Source organism: Suillus subaureus (assembly GCF_016647635.1).
Source record: "Suillus subaureus strain MN1 chromosome Unknown BJ212scaffold_11, whole genome shotgun sequence".
Lineage (NCBI taxonomy): Eukaryota > Fungi > Basidiomycota > Agaricomycetes > Boletales > Suillaceae > Suillus > Suillus subaureus.
The window spans coordinates 908,648-928,990 of record NW_024538567.1 but is presented as its reverse complement, the minus strand read 5'-3'; the positions used below and the strand labels follow the sequence as shown (position 1 = coordinate 928,990).

The window sequence follows — 20,343 nt, the reverse complement described above, 5'->3', positions numbered from 1 at the left end:
CAAGTTCTTGTCTGTATCTGCTCCAGAATGCGCCACATGACCTGCAATTTTCCAAAGGTGACTAAATTCAATCGATGAACCATGAGAATTTGTGCAGATCAATAGTGGTCATACATGTAAGCACTGAGCACTCATAGGCATGCCTATCACACATGACATGTTGTATGTGCACAGACACACATCCAATATTATTTGGATACAGTCAATCTGCTGTGGCACCTTACAGAGACCTAGAACACTTTCACCCATCAAATTACGACAATTGGGGAGAAAAGATCAACCTGATAGTACTGACTCAGAAGGTGATCAGAATATCCCAAGTACACTGAAGAAAATCAGATTGACAATTGCAATCTGGCAATAATGCAGATGGGATCTACCTTCTGTGGCCATGCATCATAGGAACATGAGTCATGGACTCTGGATGGGAGAAATTCTTGTTACAAGCCCTGCCCAGCCTTGTTATAGTGAAGAGGGTGAGAAGCCCATAGGAACCTCACAAGACTTGTAGGAATCCATTGAAGCACTGAATTTCCTATAAATGCAGGAGCAGCAGTCCAGAAATGCAACATCAGTGAACTGATACTTCTTCGACATGAGCTGGTTTCAAAAACACTTGATTTCCACCATCAGATATCTTAACAACACCTATGCGGGGTCACTGGACATACGGCAGTTTATCCAAGACACCCTGACCAAACATTGCATGTCCAGTGGGCTTGATGTTCAAGGCGTGGAAGCTGTTGAGATCTTGTAGGCAAACATTATTATCTGTCGTGTGCGTTTTTGCTCATCTTCTCACTTTAAGTGGGGGGTGTCATAGTGGAGGGTAATTTGCATCAGAGCCATTCCACCTAACTTTTAGGGTGACCAGAAGTGACAGAACATACATCCCAACCACAAATCCCTATACACTGAGGCCCACCCTGACTCACCACTATTATATCGCTCAAGACCAGAAGGATCTAGACACTCAGGTGCAGCAATGGTTGATCGATAGCCATGCCCAACCTTGATTTTGTTGGCTTGGCCAACGCATCAATACAAAATCCTCCACTATTTGAGGTGCAGACCATCTAGATAGTAATTGTTGGTGAGAAGAGGAAGGCCATAGTGACAGATTAGCAATAGAGCATCATGAAATATGATACATACTTTGAATACAGTCATTGTGATTGGTATCTCAGGACTGGTTACCATCTGCAGTGCAGCTACTAGAATGCTCAACAGGTTAGAGTGAGCCAGTATTGTCCCTTGAGTAGGAAGTGAAGACTCTGCAATCAGAAGCTGACCACCGAACATTTACCTTTAACCCATGATTGGGTTTTTCAGGAGCTTGCTAACCTCATATTAAAGACAGCACTGAATGAAGAAAATGGATATTTCATCTGCCTGGCAGGTTCCATTGATCCAAGCACATTTATATGCCTTTTGCTTGGAGATGATGTTGTCATCATCCAATATGATTCCTTCACAATCCCCTTTCATCTTTGTTCATCTGGTGCCATGCCCACGAGAGTTCCGAGGCCATCCTCATCCTACCTCCAAGTCAGGTGAGGAAATAACCCTCAATTGTCCTGGTGCATGGCAAGATGTGATTCAAAACATTGCATGAGGACTACAAAATCTTGTGGGGGCAATATTTTGACAACCAGTGAATGCCATACTTGTGATGCAAGCAAATTTGTAGATGTTGAATGCTTCTAATTCAACAGATGCTTGTCGCAGCCCTGTACAGTAGAGCATCACAGGAGAGAACATTAAGGACCATGAACAGTATGATGCCTGTGTGCTTGTTGGCCCTCAGCCTATGACAGAGCCACTTCATACCCCAGATTCAGAGGCCTGACCATCAAGAGCACTTATAATGGCTGCATCGCATGCACAGCCTCAAAAGCTTCACCCCCAGCACTATCCAAAAACCGGCTCCAAAGCACATCCAAGGTCCATGAGAACTCCTATACAGTGTTTCATTTTCTTGTGTTCTAACAACCACATCATGAGTGGTTCATTGGATGAGGGTGCAAGCATGTCATTATTATATGTGTGTAACAACAAACCAGAGGTAGAGCAGACTCACTTGACTAGTATCATATTCCCTGTGTTCCCAATTTCTCGTTCTCTCGTCATGCAACTCATCCAGACTTCTGTGAGGACTGTCTTTGCAAGGAAAAATTGCGTTTTCCTTCTGGTGGCTTGGGAGGACTCAAGAGCCTTCGGAAGTGCACAGCGAGACTTGAAACACAAGTCATTTTAATAGAAATGCGGAGCAAAAAATGAACAGGCACCAGAAGCTATGTTGACGAGTGAAACGCGTATAATGTCTGCTTGACTAGTTGGGATGGCACTAAAACGAGGTCCACGTGAACGATGAACGAAATTACGATGTTAAAATGTTCATTGCAGCAGTTTGTAGTCGGCCAAATGAAAATCGTATAATTGTGATCGTTTGGGCTCAAAAGGCTTTGCCAAACAAATGTGCACAGAACCTTATCACTCACAATGTTCTAAATTACCACAAACCCGCAGACTGCAGTAAGACCGTCCCGCCAGCATCACATCCAGCAACACGTACCGGTCTCCCATAGGCGCATTAAGGAAGAAATGTGAGAACTATTTTGCTTTCAAATCTGGGCAAGCGTTATTAACATGCATTTGAGTGCTCAGCCATTGAGTAGATAGTTACAAGTCCTGAGTCTCCATTCCCGGTCGGCTTCATTCATTGTTCCCCAGTATGGCCTGACATGGTCAACTTCGAGGCTCTGAGCATGTGCAGGAGATATCAGGCTGCTGAGCTTGAACTTCATTTTCAGTGGAAGTTGTACATATCTGAAAAATCCAAACCGTGGTGGTTGCGGTGAAAGTTCCTCGGGATTCAGCGCGTATCGTATTCGTTTCTCGTTTCTTTCGTTAAAATTCGGCCCATGAAGCCTAACCAAGGAAGTCCATACTTGCCTTCGCAATTCAGTTTATTGTTCAGTAGGATCGATACTACATCTTCCCGCAAAATGCCTCAAGTAAGTTTACACTTACCTGTATATCTTTATGATCCGAACACTTATTGAATCGGGTTTCGACATCGATGGTAATATCAAGACTTCGGACTTGGCGAGCAAGACATTTCAAGACCTCGTGACACGGGTATTAGACCTTCCATTCATTGGACCTAACCAACCTTAGGCAAGCCAGTCCTTGGCATTGCACTCACATACGTCTCTTACATATCTCCACCCCAGTATCCAAGTTCGTTCTCAGACTATTGCCTAATCCAGCGTCTCTTCGGGTTTTGTCTCCACATATCGAGCATCGTCCGCCTCAGCGTGGCTATAGAACGATGGAGCCACTATCCCCGTTCCATTCGTTCTCGCTTCTATTTCAGATGATACGATTGTAGTCGTGGGTCTGGCTAGTCAGACTCAGAAGAATTGAAAGCGCAAAGGGACCAACTGGGGTCTAAAGTATTTGCACCAATCGGAGATCGAGAAGACGCGGGTATAAGGATGATGCATCTGATTACTCACCAGTGTTGAACTTCCTAATATGACAAAATCCCGCTCGCAGTTTTATACGAGGAAGAAAGATACAGAAAGACACAAGGTACGTGCTCGATATTTTTTTACTTTCCTTTGTCTTGATGCTCCAGTATCCCATAATCTTCTTTTACTGCGTTGGCAGATTATTTACCCCCATTCTCTTTCTGCCGAAATGATGTATGTTTACGTGACTGGTAGCAGCTACCTCGGAGTCATACTTAGAGTATGGAAATTTTGGTCCCCCATTCGCAATCGCGAGATATACGTGAGCTTGAGAGCGATAACAAAATCATACGTTTAGATGATGTCAATACATCCGAATAACCTTATATCCGGGAGGCCGCTTCGCCCTCATATCCTGACAGGTGTTGATTATTATTTTTATCTCTTGATAATCCTTGTTTTATTATCCGTTAGGGGTGTTGTTTATACGCTATGTCGCTCCTATGTGCGGTCTGTAGATTCTGTTCTTTGTAGGTGGGCACCATACTGAGGTATTCGAACAGGGATTGTTGTTGTAATACTGGACTCGACTTGAAACTTGAAAGCTCGGACCGATGCCACAAAGGCAAAATCTAGGGAGCGATGCTCGAGCACCGCAGAAGGAGTAAATGTGTACGTCCTTCGGAATCCGGAGTAGATTCGTGAGTAATCCTGTCTGACCGATCTTGACTAGCCAGGCTAGGATTATCTTCACGCAATGGTGCGTACACGTACTCGGTACATACCGTTATCGCAATATTTTTCGGAGAGTGTAAGATCACCTTGTAAGTGCCCCCTTTGACTGTATAAGAAGCAATCGATTTTGGGTCAGGTACTCAAGATTCAGCTGCCTCATCTTTTCAATTTGCGACTCATGTCTACTTTAACCGTTGCGAAAGCGCCTTCTGGGCCTGAACATAGAACGCCATGCCAAAAGTCAGACATCGAGGCGTCCACAAACACAAATGATACAATCGACATAGAACATGTTCCGGTTGATGACGACCCCCGTCAGTGGAGTCGTACCAGAAAAGTGCGTGTATGACATTCGTGCGGTGTAACCCACCTGACGTTGTGCCACTTATAGATGATAACTTTGTGCATGGTGTCACTGGCTACAATGGTGTCTGGGTTAGCTTCTAACATTCAAAATCGTTTGTCGCATTTGCTTTCCTTATGAGCATTTTTGACACCATCCCGCAGCCTCAAACTCTCTGATACAGGAGGATTTACATGCAACAACTAGCCAGATTAGCTGGACATTAGCGGCGTTCCAACTCATACAAGGGAACCTTCCGCTGTTATGGAGCACCGCAAGTGAGATTAAAGGTCGTAAGGTGGGTCTAGGTGTACCCACCCTTTTTGATCTGCTTAATGAGCGCGGAACTCGTTTATCATAGCCTGTCTATTTGGTGGCTTCAGCTATATTCGTGGTAGGAAATACTGCTTTAGCGCTCTCAAAGACCATCGAGGTGATGATTGGTATGCGAGCACTTCAAGCTGCGGGGTAAGTATCCATCTCAAAACCTTGATCTCTGATTGATTCCCCCCCTAAAGGTCATGCGCTGTCATTTCTATTTCGGCTGCGACCTTGGCCGATATCTATGAGCCTCACGAGCGCGGCACCATGATGGGCATCTTCTATGCTGCACCTCTCTTAGGACCCGCACTGGGCCCTATACTTGGCGGATCGTTGTCACAAGCCTTCAACTGGCGTGCAAGTTTCTACTTTCTACTAATCTGTGGAGGAGTAATCTTCTTGTCCTTCCTCATTCTTTTCAAGGATACATACCGACGTGAACGAAGTCTCACGTATCGCTGCGCTCTACAACGACTTCATACCTCCAAAGAACCTGTTCAGAGTTCCAGGAAGGACCAAACATCGGTCAAAGACACTGAGAAGCAGCTCCAATTGCTGAATGTTCCAGTTGATAAATCAGTGGTGACTTCTACACTTGGGCTGGACGATGTCAGGCTATCAATTAAAGACATCAACCCCTTCCCGTCATACTTTCGAATTCTGTCACGAAAGAACAATGTTCTAATTCTTACCGCTAATGGTGAGTGGACAGTTGGCCTCTTGTACACGTTGTTAGTAACTTCATTTTGGGACAAGGACTCGTCTTCGGTTTTACCTATTGCCTTTCATACACGTGTGCCCGCACTCTGGCCAATGCATATGATTATAATGCGTTGAGTGTTGGCTTGGTCTTGCTTTGCCTGGGCGTCGGTAAGATCTGTGCCGCTTGGATTGTGGCAGAGGACTAATTTACTATGAAGGAAGCATCGCTGGGAGTGTGATTGGTGGGCGTTGGTCTGACCGGGTGCTTGCGAAGATGATGAAAGCGAATGGAGGAAAGTGGAACGCAGAAGTGAACCTTTTTCATACTCCCGCACCGGAGCTCTTGATTGACGTCTTCCGAAGATGCGCTTGCAGAGCTCGACACTGGGGATGCTGTGGCTACCTCCGGCGGTCATCGGTTATGCCTGGGTGTGCGAAAAACATGTCAATGTCGCTGTCATTTGCGTCATGCTTGTTCTGATTGGATTCTCCTCCATGTCGGTACACCGGTTGTTCGTCGTTGTTTCTCTGACATCTACTCCCAGATGGATGTATACTTGCACATTGGCATACCTCGTTGATGCCAACCCTGGTCGCTCGTGTACAGCAGTGGCTACAAACAACTCATTCCGAGGATCCCTGGCTTTTGTTTCGGTGGTGATTGCTGTACCGCTTCAAGTGAGTTCCCTCGATATCTGCTGTGTTTCACAAGTCCTGACATTAGCCCACTCTCCCTGTAGAATGCTTTAGGAGATGGGGGGTTGTATACTGTGTGGGCCGGCATCTTGATTGTGACGGAGTTGATGGTTATATTGGTACTGCGCAAGGGAGAATCGTGGCGCAAGGAAGGTGAGGAGCGTGAGCTGAAATACTAGGTGAATAGATCCGTGTCTTGTGTTACACTTGTATGATAAGACAGGTATGGAGGCATCTCATGAAGGAACATTACATGACAGTGCTACAGACCCTATTGTGTAAGTTCCAGGCACAAATGTGTAAGGCGAAGATGACTGGAAAGAACTGCGTGGTGTGGTTTTCGCTTTCGTATTGCGAAGGAACGACTGTTTATCATGCTCTGTTGTTCAGATAGAATTGACAAGCTCACTAGTACTCTGTCCTGTTCACCGAGAGCGCGCGACGCATTGATATATAACCGACGTGTTTCAAGCAGAAATGAAGAGGTCGCAACAATAAGGACGGAGACACCCTCGAGTATGAAGTGGTTGGGAAAGTTTCAAACAACAGCGCAACAACAACGCTCTGAGTATGTACACCCAACGGCTAAGATACATTGATATTTTCCACCCGTACATTGCCAGTAGTGGCACAGATCAGCTTCTATATGAAGTCGGCGTGCAATGAAGACTTTACAGTCACAATCCAACAGTAATCAGGTGAGAATACACAATGTAGGAATTGTCAATAATGCTTCCAACAACCGGATCCGGGCTGCAAAACCAGTCAAATATTATGTAGTCTGTTATCCTAGTCGAGCTGATCGTGATTAACAAGACTCGACTGGAGCTGACGTTTCTGATCGACCATGGTCATAAGCATCACCGACCCGCCCAGAGCCGACGTTTCTTGTCGCGCTGATCATAATCCAACTGGTGCTGGAACGCCATAATCTCTCGCATGAGAAGACGATCATAATCATCAAAACCCATCCGGAGCTGACGTCTCTTGTCGGGCTGATCATAATCATCAAGACCCGTCGAGAGCTGATATTTCTTGACGGGCTGATCATAACCCAACGGGAGCTGGGACGCCATAGTCTCTCTTATGGAGAAATGGTCAAAGCCCTCTGGCTCACCTGAATGATACATTACGACAACTGAGTGGATATGATACCGCTGATGATCATGAATACCCACAGAAACAGTTCAAGTTGGCTCCTGGCACGGGCAACGCAGCAGCAAGAATGACGGAAGATACAAGTGCGCTCAAGAGCACAGAGAGCTGCATATTTGGGGATAAGAGGAATGACTACTTCGTTGATACATTTCCCTAAGAGCTTTTTATACATTCTCGTAGGCCTGCTCCATTTTGGCCTCTTCCACGATACATTTTCAGATTGGGGCCAGTGGTCCTGACTCCTGGGCCAAGTTTTCGAGCTTCGAAGTGTGGCATCACCATGATACAGCATTCAATGGCTTTGCATGGTAATTGCCCAGTGACTGATATATTATACAATGGGTCCGGTGTGGAAGCTTCAACATCATGACTCACGGTGCATTCACAGTTGGCCGACATTCGGTAGCGTGAGAGGAGCCTAGACTACCACGTCAGATATACGTGAATTCAAATTTAAATGTGCTGTCATGTCATCGCCAGCATATCTTGCGCAATGCAGTCACCAAATACGGTTTGTTTTTTCCAACCTGAGATGGAAGGATGAATCATGGTGACCTAGAGTTAAGTTTCTCCACCGTGCCGGGGTGCTATTGGTGGACATGGCATATTTTCTACGGATCTTTGAGAAAAACACTTTGAAACGGTTAAGTGCATTTTGCAATTCCCTGGGCCGCCACATCGGCCATGTGTTTGAGAGTAGCAGGATCCGCCAGTGCACAAATTGTGATCATCCTGTTCTACTGCGAGCTCAGATGGGTCGAGCACACCGAGCTTGAGGAGGAAGGGTAAAAACGGTATGGAAAGCCGTCCTGAAAATTTCAGGATGAAGTAGTCACTCAGCTGCAGCTTTCTACTCTCTTCAGTGCTTTCACGTCCTTCGTCAGTCTTTCTGCGGTGTAAGGCATACCAAGAGCCATCGTGACTCGATCATTAGTAATTAAAATAGAGTACACAAATATTTGAAGTCAGGAATTCGGTGCAGCGTCGCAGTGAAAGTCGTAAGCGCTTGAGAGTTGAGCTGGCGCGTAAAGAAATGCACCATTGTTTTAATGAGTGCCCTATCATATCATTTGGCAGGCGACACAGCTGACGCTGGTTCAGAGGCAGCTGAGAGAGCATACGCATGCAGACAGAGAAAGACATGACACGACATTTGGTTGAATGGTAGAGAGGAAGATCGAAACCCGTCAACCGTATTACAATGGATATCAACATCAACGTCTGTATTGATTTATGCTTCTCTTCCTCTTCCGATTGGAGAAATGGCCTGTGGCCGCCACTACGAAGTGTGGGAATCAGGCCCTGAAATGCGCAATCAATGTTCCGCGGCAACAGTCCAGGGCGAAAATAAGGCTGAGTGACAATGGGTGCAGGTAATGAGGGAAGGTCGTCTGTACTGACGAGCAATTTCTTGGATTCTGTACCGAAGCGAAGACACATCCATCACCAGATGAATATACAGCACAAACACCGGAATCACAATGTACTCACCAGGCATGCTAAAATTGCCTTGGGCAATTTATATCAGTCACCCCGCATCTATACCGTCCCGTGATGCTCATCCTGACGTCCACAAGTATTGAAAGGTATTGTGTCGTGATCTGGGAGAATAGAGCTTTAAACAAGCGAGATGTGGTCAGAGTGGAGAGTATAATAACATGAACTCTGAAGCAAAACATGAATAGACACGGCTTACTGGTCGATGTGTTGCCTTGAGTAAATGCATTGGAGCACGACTCATCATGCAAGGATGATCAGAAATAATAGGCACCGTGGTTTGCAAATGCTGTATTGTGATATGACTGTGAATGTACGATTAGCGCCGCCTCGTGGGATCCATGGATGCAACATGCGGAACATAAAACTCGCCTGTCTTTCCAGCTCGCCCCCAAGCAACGGACCAGTAGACCAGCCAGTGAGTACTGGTCAACTTGTTTACCCCCATGATTGATCCACCAGATTACAGTAATGAACTATGACTGGACTGCAGCGCAACGGGAAGAATCAACTCATACAGGAAGAACTAATTCGATGGGAAAACCCAATTCTGAAACACAGATTTAAAGGATACGAGGAGACAATTTTGATGTTTCGTCTTCTTGCACGACAATGTCCACATCGTGAGTGGTTCAGTGGACGGCACTAGTGCACAAGTGGAACTGCTGACACGGGACTTCTTGTCGAGGAACCATGGAAAGATGATGGAGGAGGCATATATGCACTGGCACTCTCACCGGACGGGAAGATAATTGTGTGTGGGAGGAAGACGGAGGGGTTCAGCGGTGGACTACCGACGGAGAGATGATCGAAGGCGTTTGGACTGGGTCATAGCAAGACGGTGTGGTCGCTCTCGTGGTCATCCAGCGGAAGTCAAATTGCCAGCGGGTCTGAAGATAGAACAATTTTGATTCGAAATGCAGAAAGTGGGGAAGTCGAGGTAGGCCCGATCGATGCGAAACAAGGCTGGTTGTGGAGTCTTGCATATTCACCTTCGGGTGAGAGAATTGCATCAGGCGGGGACAAGAAAACAATTTGCATCTGGGACACCAAGACCGGCGAGCTCATTGTTGGCCCAATCCAGGACATGGGGAACTCTGTAACATCATTGGTGTGGTCGTCAGACAGCACAAAGCTTTATTCCGCATCCGACGAATTCCCACGTGTTTTCAACAGTGAAACAGGCGAACTACTCCATCGCTTTGAGCATGACCATATCGATGCATCCGACGAATTCGCACGTGTTTTCAGCAGCAACAACGCATCCGATGTACGTGCTTTCAACAGTAGATGCACATCCGACGAGCACCGCACACCACGTTTGGGACATTCTTTTGATCGATTCCGCACAGCGCGTTTTGGGGATCCACCACCTTCAGGACATTCTTTTGCAATTTATTCATACGACAGACCGAAAGTATATCATCATAACATCCTGAATTCCGTTGCACTTTCACCCACACACGATATCTTGGCGTGTGTGGGCGCCAATGGCGTTGCGCAGTTTTGGGACACTGTGTCCCACCAGCAACTTGGCCAGCCATTGCATAAGAATCACAAATTCACCCTCCGCTGCGTGTCATTCTCTCGAGACGGGAGATACGTAGCATATGGCGGATACGATAAGAAACTTACTCTGCGGATGCTCAAAGACATAGCTCCTCAGCTTCTACCAAATAGAAGACAAAGCACACAACAGGTAACTCGGCCCAACTCCCCATTATCATCTTGTCTCGACGTCAGTACTTTCACCTTTGACTACCTGCCTTCTTTGCTCACAGTGCTGTTGCAGGCTGATGCTACGGGAGGTGGTGGCTTCATTGAGGAGGCGCGCGATGACCCGTACTATCACTTCTTCCAAGTAAAACTCTTGTGTTCATCCAAGGATATAACACTGACAGCAAGTACTTGTAATCTTTGCAGCAACCTCCTCCATCGCCATCGCCTGGTTTCCGTCTTCCCCTTTTGTTTTCGACCCGCCGCCTCTGGAATGTCATCTCTCGACGCTGCCCGCCGCCGGACGAGTCCGTTCCACAAGAATGCTCCAAGCGTGGTTTCTTCAGTCGTCGCGCTCGCTCAAACTTGTCCCAGGAGGTCGCAACTATTAAACCCGATCAACAAGTGCTAGAAAGTAAAAGGGAAGAAGGGGATGGCGAACAACGTGAAACCGTTGATGATGTGAGTGCTGTTTCAACTCCCACACAGTGATCTGAACACGTCGGTCGTCAGTGCGGTTTCACACATGATTCGCCCAGCGCCAGAAAGGATGAAGGTAAACAGCGAGATGATCCTCCCGACAATGCGCAGAGCCCACCATCTGCTGATCGTACTCCCCCCGCCCAACCGGATAGCAAAGATAGTCGATGCCTCCGGGAACGGTTAATACACGCTCAAGGCAAATATCTTGCATTCGGTTTCCTGCGTTCCAGCACTCCATCTGCAAATGCGCCCAAACAAATACTGCGCAATCACCGGTACTGGAATTCCAGTTCATATCCTTTAGGGTCTTCCAGATATACTGTCGATGTTGCTGCTTGCCGCGATGAAGATGTGAGTAGCCTGACATCGTTCCCCTTTCATATTATTTAAATCACTCTGCAGAGATACGGCATTGCGCCTGAAACTGACGAGGAAGCAGCTGCAGCCATGCTACGCACAAATAATGACGTAGCCGACAGTTCAACACGGCCAGGTCAACCCGTGGTGGTGGCACAAGTGTCTCAAGGACAGCTCACACAAACACAAGCCTCAACGAGTGGGCCAGGAGAGATCGTCTATGAAGGAGTAAGCTGCTGCGGATTTTTCTGTGGCTACGTTCGTCGTTCCAACCCACGTCAGTCATGAGTTCATTTGTTAAGGCACTCTCTAACATTGATCAATCACTTATTTCTTTTATGTACATTGTATATGGACGACATATCTCATACCCGACTCTTGCACCGTCCTCATAGATGTGGACGAGCAGTATTATACTTGTCCAGAGTTGTCCATGGTGCCCTGTGAGTCACTCCATTCATGATCGTACTTTTTTCATCCACCTGCTCGCACCCTTGGTCGGGGCCAATTGAACAAAACTGTGCACAGTATCACTGTCACTGCACAAAGGAGTATCTGAGACAATGGTTGATAGCTTTGAAAATCCTGCATCATGTTTAACTATATAATCGCAAACATAGCGACACGCGAGTCCTATAAACAATGAGCCAGCGGAACTGATAGCCTCAGGTGCATTATTTTCCCTCGTGCTCGGCGGGAATAATCCGTGACTGTGTACCCTGCCTCGGGGTAAAATTTTGCAAAACAGTCACAGTGTTCTTTGAGACGCAGTCTGGACAAGTGCGAGAGAAAGAAACTGCGATGATATCATTATAACAATCAGCACACCATATGCTGCAAGGGCGAAACTTCACGCCTCACATTCATTGGACCGGTAGCAGATGCCACATAGAATAACCATGCGACTACTCGGACGAACCAACATGTTGCATTCCCCTTGGTTGATTTTGTCCCTTCTACATTAACCAGTACTTATTTATAGCGTACGTGATATCCTCCCCCATCACGTTGTATAATGTATTTATTTACAGGTTCGATCCCCCTTCTCCTGTGTCTGATCACCGAGCTTTCTACCTCGGCAATCAGCAAAAAAAACCGGTATATACACTGTCAAATATTTCAGCTGTAAAGCTTACTCGTGTACCTCCTAGGCTTGGTCGACTCTCTCCCTCTCCCAGTCCAGATCTTTGCTGCTATTTTCGCATGGCCAGCTTTTAAATGCAAGCACCGATACGTCCTGCGACTGATGTCCTCTCATATTCGTTCGTCAGATTCATACAAATATTTAGAATATTGACGATGGTAAGAATCGGCAGTCGCGCCCAATGATTATCATGACCTGCCAAAGAACCTAAAGGTCCATAGTGCCAATAACTTGACATACTTGTATCTTATATGCTTTCGCAGGCTGAAAATGGGGACCGTGAATGTACTTCATGACCTGAGGGTCGACTTGTAGTAAGCGAGTCAGCATAACTATTAGTGTAGGTTAGGTGGAGCGGGCCCTTTTTAGATTGACTCGGAAATGACCAGTGTGTTGAATGTTATATCCCAATGGCGATTAAAATAGAGTATACAGATGCTTTAAGTTCGTTGTAGTGTCGCAGCGGAAGTCTTTAACATTGAGCTGGCGCGTAAAGAAAAAAACTCTTATTTAAATGAGCGCTCAATCATTTTCCAGGCGACACGGCTGGTGCTGATTCAGAGGCAGCTAGGAGGATGGTTCAGCGTATGCATGCAGACAGGGAAAGATATAACATGTCATTTGGTTGAACGGTGGGGAGAGGAAGAACGAAACCCGTCAATCGCATTACAATGGACATCGACACGGGCATCTATATTCATTCATACTTCTCTTCCCCTTCCGATTGGATAAACGACCCGTGGTCCCAACTGCAAAGCATGTCAATAAGGCTCTCAAGCTATGTAAAACTGAGAATCAGTGTTCCGCGGTGACAAGGGATGGATCCGGGGCGACAATAAGGCTGTGTGACAATGGGTGCAGGTAATGAAGGAGGATTGCCCGAACTGGCAAGCACTCCTGAAGTTTTGACTCAGAGCGAAGACACATCTAACAGCATATGAATATACACCAGAAGCACATTGTACTCGCCTAGTGTGCCAAAAATTCCTTGAACACTCTACGTTTCTTGCTCTACACCTACGCCATCTCGTGACGCTCATTCTGACATCAATGAGTACTGGAAGGTGTTGTGTTGTGCTCCAGGAGAAAGTAGAAGTTTAAACGAGCGAGGGATGGCTAGAATGCAGAGTACAATGACATGAGTTCTAAAGAAAACCATGGATAGACGCGGGTAACTGATCCACGTGTTGCCCTGAGGATATGCATCAGAGCATGATTCACCATGCTAGGATGATTGGGAGATAACAGATACATGGCTTGCAAATAATAAACCAAAATGCTGTATTGCGATATGAACCTATGAATGGATGATTAGCGCCACTTTCACGGAATCTATGCATACAGGATACCGGACATAGAAACTCGCCTGTCTCTCCAGCTTGCACTCGAGCATCCGATCAGTATACTTATCAGTGAGTGTTGGTCAATTCGTTTGCCCCCATAACTGATCACCACCCACAGCAGAGTCAAATTGGTCCACCAGATTACGGTAGCGAGTTATGGCTGCTCGATTCTTTGCAAGGAGAACCCGCAAGGAAGCTTCGACTGCAGCGCAATGGGAAAAATCAATTCTGAAGCACAAGTTTGAAGGACACAACGATGCGATTTGGGGTTTCGTATTCTTGCACGACAACATCCACATCGTGAGTGGTTCATTGGATGGCACTATGCGCAAGTGGAACTGCGATACGGGACTTGTTGTTGGAGAACCATGGAAAAGTAAGGCGGGAGGCATCTATGCACTGGCGCTTTTGCCGGATGGGAAGATAATTGCATGTGGGAGGGAGGATGGAAGCGTTCAGCTGTGGAACACCGATATTAGGAAGATGATCAGATGGGTTTGGACGGGTCATAGCAGGGCGGTGCGGTCACTCTCGTGGTCACCCAACGGAAGACAACTTGCTAGCGGGTCCGATGATGGAACAATTCTGATTCGAAATGCAGAAAGTGGGGAAGTCGAGGTGGGCCCGATTGATGCGAACCAAGGCGGTGTGTGGAGTCTTGCATATTCACCTTCGGGTGAGAGAATTGCATCAGGCAGGAGGGACTGTACGATCTGCATCTGGGACACGAAGGTTCTTGTCGTTGGCCCAATTAAAGACCTGGAGTTAGATGTGACTTCATTGATGTGGTCGTCAGACAGCACAAAACTTTATTCCGCATCCGACAGGTTCGCACGTGTTTTCGACAGCGAAACAGGCGAACTACTCCATCGCTTTGAGCATGACCATGTCCTTTGGTCCATCGCACTTTCACCCAAACACAATGTCCTGGCGTGCGTGGGCTTCCAGGGTGCTGCACAGCTATGGGACACAGAGTCCCATTAGCAAATCGGCCAGTCATTCCACCGTATTGATGACACCCTTTACTATTCCAGTGTGTCGTTCTCCCAAGACGGGAGCCATCTAGCATATGGTGGATCTGACAATAAACTCACTCTATGGGTGGTCAAAGGCATGGCTCCGCGGCTTCCAGCATCCACACTACTTCAACAACCCAATAGACAAAACACACAACAGGAAACTCGGTCAAGCTCCCCATCACCATCATCATCGTGCCTCAACGTCAGTACATTCACGTTTAACTATCTGTGTTCTTTGCTCATATTGTGGTTGCAGGCTGATGCTACAGGAGGTGGTGGCTTCGTTGAGGAGGCGCACGACGACCCATACAACAACTTCTTCCATGTAAAACTCTTGTGTTCTTTCAAGGATACAAGCACTGACAACAAATACTTGTAGTCTTCACAGCAATCTCTTCCATCGCCATCCCCTGGCTTCCTTCTACCCCCTTTGTTTCTGGCTCGCCGCCTCTGGAATGTCATCTCTCGACGTCACCCAACACCAGACGAGTCCGTTCCACAAGAACACTCCAAACGCAGTTTCTTCAGTCAGTCGCGCTCACTCAAACTCGTCCCAGGAGCTCGCAACCATGATACTCAAACAGCCAGTATCAGAAGTGGAAGGTGAACAACATGAAACTGTTGACGATGTGAGTGCAGTTTCGACTCTTGCACACTGTTATCTGAACACAACGGTGATCAGTGCGGTTCCGTGCATAATTCGCTCAGCGCCACAAAGAATAAAGGCAAACAGCGAGATAATCCTCCCAAAAACGCGCATAGCCCACCGTCTTATGATCGCGCTCTCCCCGCCCACCTCGATAGCAAAGAGAGCCGAGGCCTCTGGGAACGACTAATGCAGGCTCGGGGCAAAAGTCTCACTTTCAGTTTCGGACATTCCAGCACTCGACCTGCAAATGCGCCCCAACCAATACTGCGCAATCCCTGGCACTGGAATTCCAGTTCATTTCCCGTAGGATCTTCCACACGTACCGTCGATGTCTCTGCTTGTCGTGATGAAGATGTGAGTAATTCGACATTGTTCCCCATTCGTATTATTTAAATCACTGCAGAGATACGGCATTACCCCTGAAACCGACGCAGAAGCAGCTGCAGCTATGCTACGCACGAATGTCGATGTGGCCGGCAGTTCAACGCGACCAGGTCAACCTGCAGTGGCGGTGCAGGTTTCTCAAGGACAGCCCACACAAACACAAGCCTCAACAAGTGGGCCAGAAGAAATTGGAGTGAGTTGCTGTGGATGTTTCTTCGGCTGTCATCGTCTTTCCAACTCGCATCAGCCATGAGTTCATTCACTGAGACATTCTAACATTCAGCGACTCATTTCTTTTTATGTACATTGCATATGGACGACATATCTCATACCTAGCTTTGCGACGTCGTAGCATACGGTGGAGACCATGTGGTACTCTTTGGAGACATAGTTCCCGACCTTACATTTGTTCGTACCTCGACAAGCTCAACTTGAAGCTACACATCTGGAAACTCAACTACAGACCGATCCACAGCAGGAAACATGACTCGATCAACAGGAGGAAACTGGACCCGATTCACAGCTTCCCAGATCTTAGAGCGCAACCACTCGGACGAACTGACATGTCGCGTTCTCTTTTGTCAATCTCGTCACTTCCAGATTTATTGACTGATATTCACTTACAGTGTACATGATATTCTTTCCTAGAGCTATCGTCCTTCCAGAATTCAAATGCGCACATCTCCATCCATACCTCCCAGGCTCAGCCAGCTCTCTCCGTCTCCCAGTCCAATATTTTTGTGTGACCAGCCAGCCCCTTTAATGTCAGACTCAGCATCGATATCTCTGCGGCAGATGTCCTCGCATTTGTTCGTCAGATTCATACAAATGTCCACAACATTGAGGATGGTAAGTACTCGGCAGTCGCACCCATTAACTGTCGTGACTTGCCAAAAGAACCTGAAGGTCAATAGCGCCAATAACCTGACGTCCCTGTAGCTTATATACTTTCGCAGGTTGTAAGTAGGCTCATAAATGTACTTCATGAGCTGAGGACCGACTCCGGTAAGCAAGTCCTGGTGTAGCAGGACATTTTCAGATTGAAATGACTGGTGTGTCGGACGTATGCTTGTGGTCATCTATCCATCAGCGATTGAAATAGTGTACATATGTTCAAAGTTCGAGAATGCAGTGCAGTCTTGCAGCGAAACTCATAACTGCCGCGTAAAAAAAGCACCATTATTTAAACGAGCACCCTATTATTTGCCAGGTGACATGGCTGAACTACTGGTTCAGATGCAACTAGAAGAGATGGGTCAGCATACGCATGCAGAGAGGGAAAACCATGACATGACATTTGGTTGTATGGTGTGAGCAGAGAGACAGTGGACGCCACCCGTCAATCGCATTACAATGGACATCGACATCGACATTTGCATCTGCATTCGTTCATGCTCCTTTTCCACTTCCGATTGGAGAAATGACCGGTGACAACCACTACAAAGCACGTCAACAAGGTCCTCAAGCTATGTAAAACTGAAAAACGCGCAATCAGTGCCCGCGGTGACACGAGGGATGAATACGCTCCACTTTCTGCGAAACAAAATCGATCAGAATGAACGAACTAAAACCACTTTAACACTCACTCTCTTGCGGTGCAAACGCTGCGAGGATTTGCGAAGACCAGAACTATTGGGGAATGAGGACAGCTTATGTTTGCGGAAGTATCACATACCGCTTATCTCCAGGTCGAGTTCGGATATGATGATTGGACGGCATGGAACACCACCGCCAACCCGAAGGTGGAAGTCAATCAGATCAAATACTTTGTGGGCATCAAATATGAAGCTCACATACAACGGTGCGCTGCCTCCAAGGCCAGCGAAGAAGCGGAAAGAAAGAAGCTGTCTTAGTAAATCCACATCCAAGATTCCGTGCTTCCAATCCATTTCATGAAACAAGATAAAAATATAGATCAGTTTGTAAGGACCACATACCAAGATAGCACAATGATAGACAGGCGGGAGTAAGCCCCCTGCGATAAGGGCTACGCCCAATATAAGGTCTTCGGCCCAAAGGACATAAATAAGTTTTCTTTGTGAAAAAAAGGTAGCATAAATTTGCTAATTGCGAAACGCGTGACCGTCCGTACACCTTCAAACTATCGGGTAACTTGTGTGCCGGTTAGCAAACTAACCCTCATTCAATATTCAATCACCGTTCATTTGTGCTGAGCGACATTGTATTCTGCCCAGATCGCCCGGCTGTATCCGGGATTGGATTGGCAAATAACATGATTCTCAATGCCCAACAAAAGTGCGATAATCAATGATGTCAATGTGAAGCTAGAAGCCGCGGGACGCGCAACCAGTGTTCTGATCACACAAGTAATGAGTCTAGTCTGGGCGGAGATGAGACTGGGACAATACATGCAGGCAACAAGGGAAGCAGCTCATCTATACTTGTGATTGTTTCTGATTTACCGTCTAACACGGAATGAATGTGTAGCAAGAGCACTGGAAGCCGAGGGCCCGAGTTCGCTCACTGACACCTAGCGTGTTAAATTCATCTCCATGTCTCTTGATCCAGCCTCATATAACCATGCAACTATACCCGAGTCTCACGTATGCCATGACAGCTCATCGGCACCCTGACGTCAGCGAGTACTGCAAGGCCTTGTGCTGTTTTCTGAGCGAGACGTCACAATAGTGTTTAAGTTGGGGTTTGGAGTACTTACATGTAAACACGTGTATTCTGAAGCAACTACTTTGCTTAATTTGTAGTTGAACCATCGAGGTACTTAGCTATGATGCCTGAGCTTATGTGAGCGTAGATGGTCAAATAAAATATTCGTATTCACTTTAATGGGCGGGATGCTATTTCATCGATATCGAAGGTCGCTATGCTGTAAGTATCGCCATATGAACCTCTCAACCGAGGATTAGCAACGTCGTGCAGAATTCGTACTAAATCACTCATCTGCCCAGCTAGCTTGCCACCAGACAAGAGATAGGGTAAGAACCCGTGAACTGTTGCACCTATAATTTATTTACGAACCACGTTACAGCCAGATCGATACGCTAGGCGCCTTATCGGTAACAAGCTATGGCTACCAGACTCTTTGCAAGGCCGACTCCCAGAGAAACATCTACCCCGGCGCAATCCAACGGACCAACTCCAAAGAACAAGTTTGGAATACGCGGAAAGAGGATTCGAGACTGCGTCTTCTTACATGACAATATCCACGTTGTGTGCGGTTCTGAGGACGGCATGATGCGCAAGTGGGACTGTGACACAGGACTAATTATCGGAAAACCATTAAAAAGTAAAGGTGGAAGGATGTATGCACTTGCTCTTTCACCGGACGGGAAGATGATTGCGTGCGGGAGGGCAGATGGAAGCGTTCAGCGGTTGAACACCGATGGAAAGATGATGCTTCAAGGTGTTTGGAGGGGTCATAGAAATTGGGTGCGCTCGCTCTCGTGGTCTCCCAGTGGATGCCATATCGCCAGCGGATCCTTTGATGGAGGAATACTGATTCGAAAAGTAGAAAGCGGAGATGTAGAGGTGGGCCCCATCGAGACGAAGCAGGTCGGGGTGTTTGCACTTGCATATTCTCCTTCAGGGGAGAGGATCGCATCAGGCGGGTACAACTCTACAATTTGCATCTGGAACACGAAGACCGGCCAGCTTGCTGTTGGCCCCATCGAAAACCTGTGGACCTCTGTGATGTCGGTGGCGTGGTCGTCGGACAGCGCTAAACTTTATTCTGCATCTGATTTCTTTGCATGTGTTTTTGACAGCAAATCAGGCGCACTACTCCATTCCTTGGAGCACGACCATATCTTATTTTCCGTCGCACTTTCACCCAAAAATAATGTCTTAGCATGTGTGGGCAGTAAAGGTGTTGCACAGCTGTGGGATACAGAATCCTATCAGCCATTCGAACAGCCATTTTACGATCACGTATCCCTTCGCCATGTGACATTTTCTCGAGACGGGAACTATCTAGCATATTGCGGAATGGATGGGGGAGTTACCCTCTGGATGGTGAAAGACATAGCTCCTGAGCTTGAAGCACCCACACTACCTCAACAAGGTCACGGGCAACTTGAAGCTACGCGGCGACCTGAAGAAACTCTCCCCGAGCTACAGCAGAGAACTCGACCCCAGTCCTCATCATCATCTTTTCTCGACGTTAGTACTCTTATGGTTAACTGCATATCTTACTTGGCTTACAGTCTATCACAGGCTGATGCTACGGGGGGGTGATGCCATCATTGAAGACGTGCGTGATGACCCATACAACGATTTTTTCCAGGTATACATTATGTTTGTCATGCGAAGGATGTAGTACTACTGATGATAATCACTTGTAGT

The 20,343-nt window shown here is 47.0% G+C and overlaps 6 protein-coding genes across 6 annotated transcripts; 3 read left to right on the top strand and 3 right to left on the bottom strand.

Moving 5' to 3' along the window:
• Positions 1 to 4,389: 4,389 nt before the first annotated feature.
• On the top strand, positions 4,390 to 6,452 carry BJ212DRAFT_1446453 (major facilitator superfamily domain-containing protein; the record flags this gene model as incomplete). Its single annotated transcript, XM_041338249.1, has 10 exons — positions 4,390 to 4,548; positions 4,603 to 4,669; positions 4,719 to 4,852; positions 4,916 to 5,022; positions 5,073 to 5,575; positions 5,632 to 5,745; positions 5,796 to 5,887; positions 5,941 to 6,074; positions 6,123 to 6,255; positions 6,318 to 6,452. The coding sequence occupies 10 exons, from the start codon at positions 4,390 to 4,392 to the stop codon at positions 6,450 to 6,452; spliced, it is 1,578 nt and encodes a 525-aa protein (XP_041194571.1).
• Positions 6,453 to 7,133: 681 nt separating this feature from the next.
• On the bottom strand, positions 7,134 to 7,542 carry BJ212DRAFT_1479684 (uncharacterized protein; the record flags this gene model as incomplete). Its single annotated transcript, XM_041339937.1, has 2 exons — positions 7,134 to 7,390; positions 7,452 to 7,542. 2 exons carry the CDS (start codon positions 7,540 to 7,542, stop codon positions 7,134 to 7,136), a joined length of 348 nt encoding a protein of 115 aa, XP_041194570.1.
• A 2,166-nt stretch (positions 7,543 to 9,708) lies between these two features.
• Positions 9,709 to 11,857, top strand: BJ212DRAFT_104216 (uncharacterized protein). Its single transcript, XM_041328917.1, has 5 exons — positions 9,709 to 10,666; positions 10,721 to 10,789; positions 10,852 to 11,097; positions 11,158 to 11,478; positions 11,530 to 11,857. The coding sequence occupies exons 1-5, from the start codon at positions 10,016 to 10,018 to the stop codon at positions 11,770 to 11,772; spliced, it is 1,530 nt and encodes a 509-aa protein (XP_041194569.1). The 5' UTR covers positions 9,709 to 10,015; the 3' UTR covers positions 11,773 to 11,857.
• Positions 11,858 to 13,174: 1,317 nt separating this feature from the next.
• Positions 13,175 to 13,768, bottom strand: BJ212DRAFT_1347002 (uncharacterized protein). The gene is made up of 2 exons (XM_041335357.1): positions 13,598 to 13,768; positions 13,175 to 13,406 (listed from the first exon to the last, which is right to left on the bottom strand). The coding sequence occupies exons 1-2, from the start codon at positions 13,666 to 13,668 to the stop codon at positions 13,295 to 13,297; spliced, it is 183 nt and encodes a 60-aa protein (XP_041194568.1). The 5' UTR covers positions 13,669 to 13,768; the 3' UTR covers positions 13,175 to 13,294.
• Positions 13,769 to 14,127: 359 nt separating this feature from the next.
• Positions 14,128 to 16,510, top strand: BJ212DRAFT_1479682 (WD40-repeat-containing domain protein; the record flags this gene model as incomplete). Its single annotated transcript, XM_041339936.1, has 9 exons — positions 14,128 to 14,945; positions 15,006 to 15,192; positions 15,247 to 15,315; positions 15,370 to 15,483; positions 15,548 to 15,619; positions 15,673 to 15,993; positions 16,043 to 16,216; positions 16,360 to 16,431; positions 16,487 to 16,510. 9 exons carry the CDS (start codon positions 14,128 to 14,130, stop codon positions 16,508 to 16,510), a joined length of 1,851 nt encoding a protein of 616 aa, XP_041194567.1.
• A 771-nt stretch (positions 16,511 to 17,281) lies between these two features.
• BJ212DRAFT_1576379 (uncharacterized protein) lies at positions 17,282 to 17,912 on the bottom strand (the record flags this gene model as incomplete). The annotated part of the gene is made up of 3 exons (XM_041342156.1): positions 17,282 to 17,556; positions 17,610 to 17,652; positions 17,699 to 17,912. 3 exons carry the CDS (start codon positions 17,910 to 17,912, stop codon positions 17,490 to 17,492), a joined length of 324 nt encoding a protein of 107 aa, XP_041194566.1. The 3' UTR covers positions 17,282 to 17,489.
• Between the last annotated feature and the right edge of the window lie 2,431 nt (positions 17,913 to 20,343).

Coding starts and splice junctions, on each gene's coding strand:
- BJ212DRAFT_1347002 (XM_041335357.1), bottom strand. CDS start 13,668: ATGAGCGTCACGAGATGGCGTAGGTGTAGAGCAAGAAACGTAGAGTGT. Junction 13,407..13,597: donor AGGAATTTTTGGCACACTAG/GCGAGTACAATG, acceptor AGTTTTACATAG/CTTGAGAGCCTTATTGACAT.
- BJ212DRAFT_104216 (XM_041328917.1), top strand. CDS start 10,016: ATGGGGAACTCTGTAACATCATTGGTGTGGTCGTCAGACAGCACAAAG. Junction 11,098..11,157: donor ATGGCGAACAACGTGAAACC/GTTGATGATGTG, acceptor GTCGGTCGTCAG/TGCGGTTTCACACATGATTC. Junction 11,479..11,529: donor CTGCTTGCCGCGATGAAGAT/GTGAGTAGCCTG, acceptor ATCACTCTGCAG/AGATACGGCATTGCGCCTGA.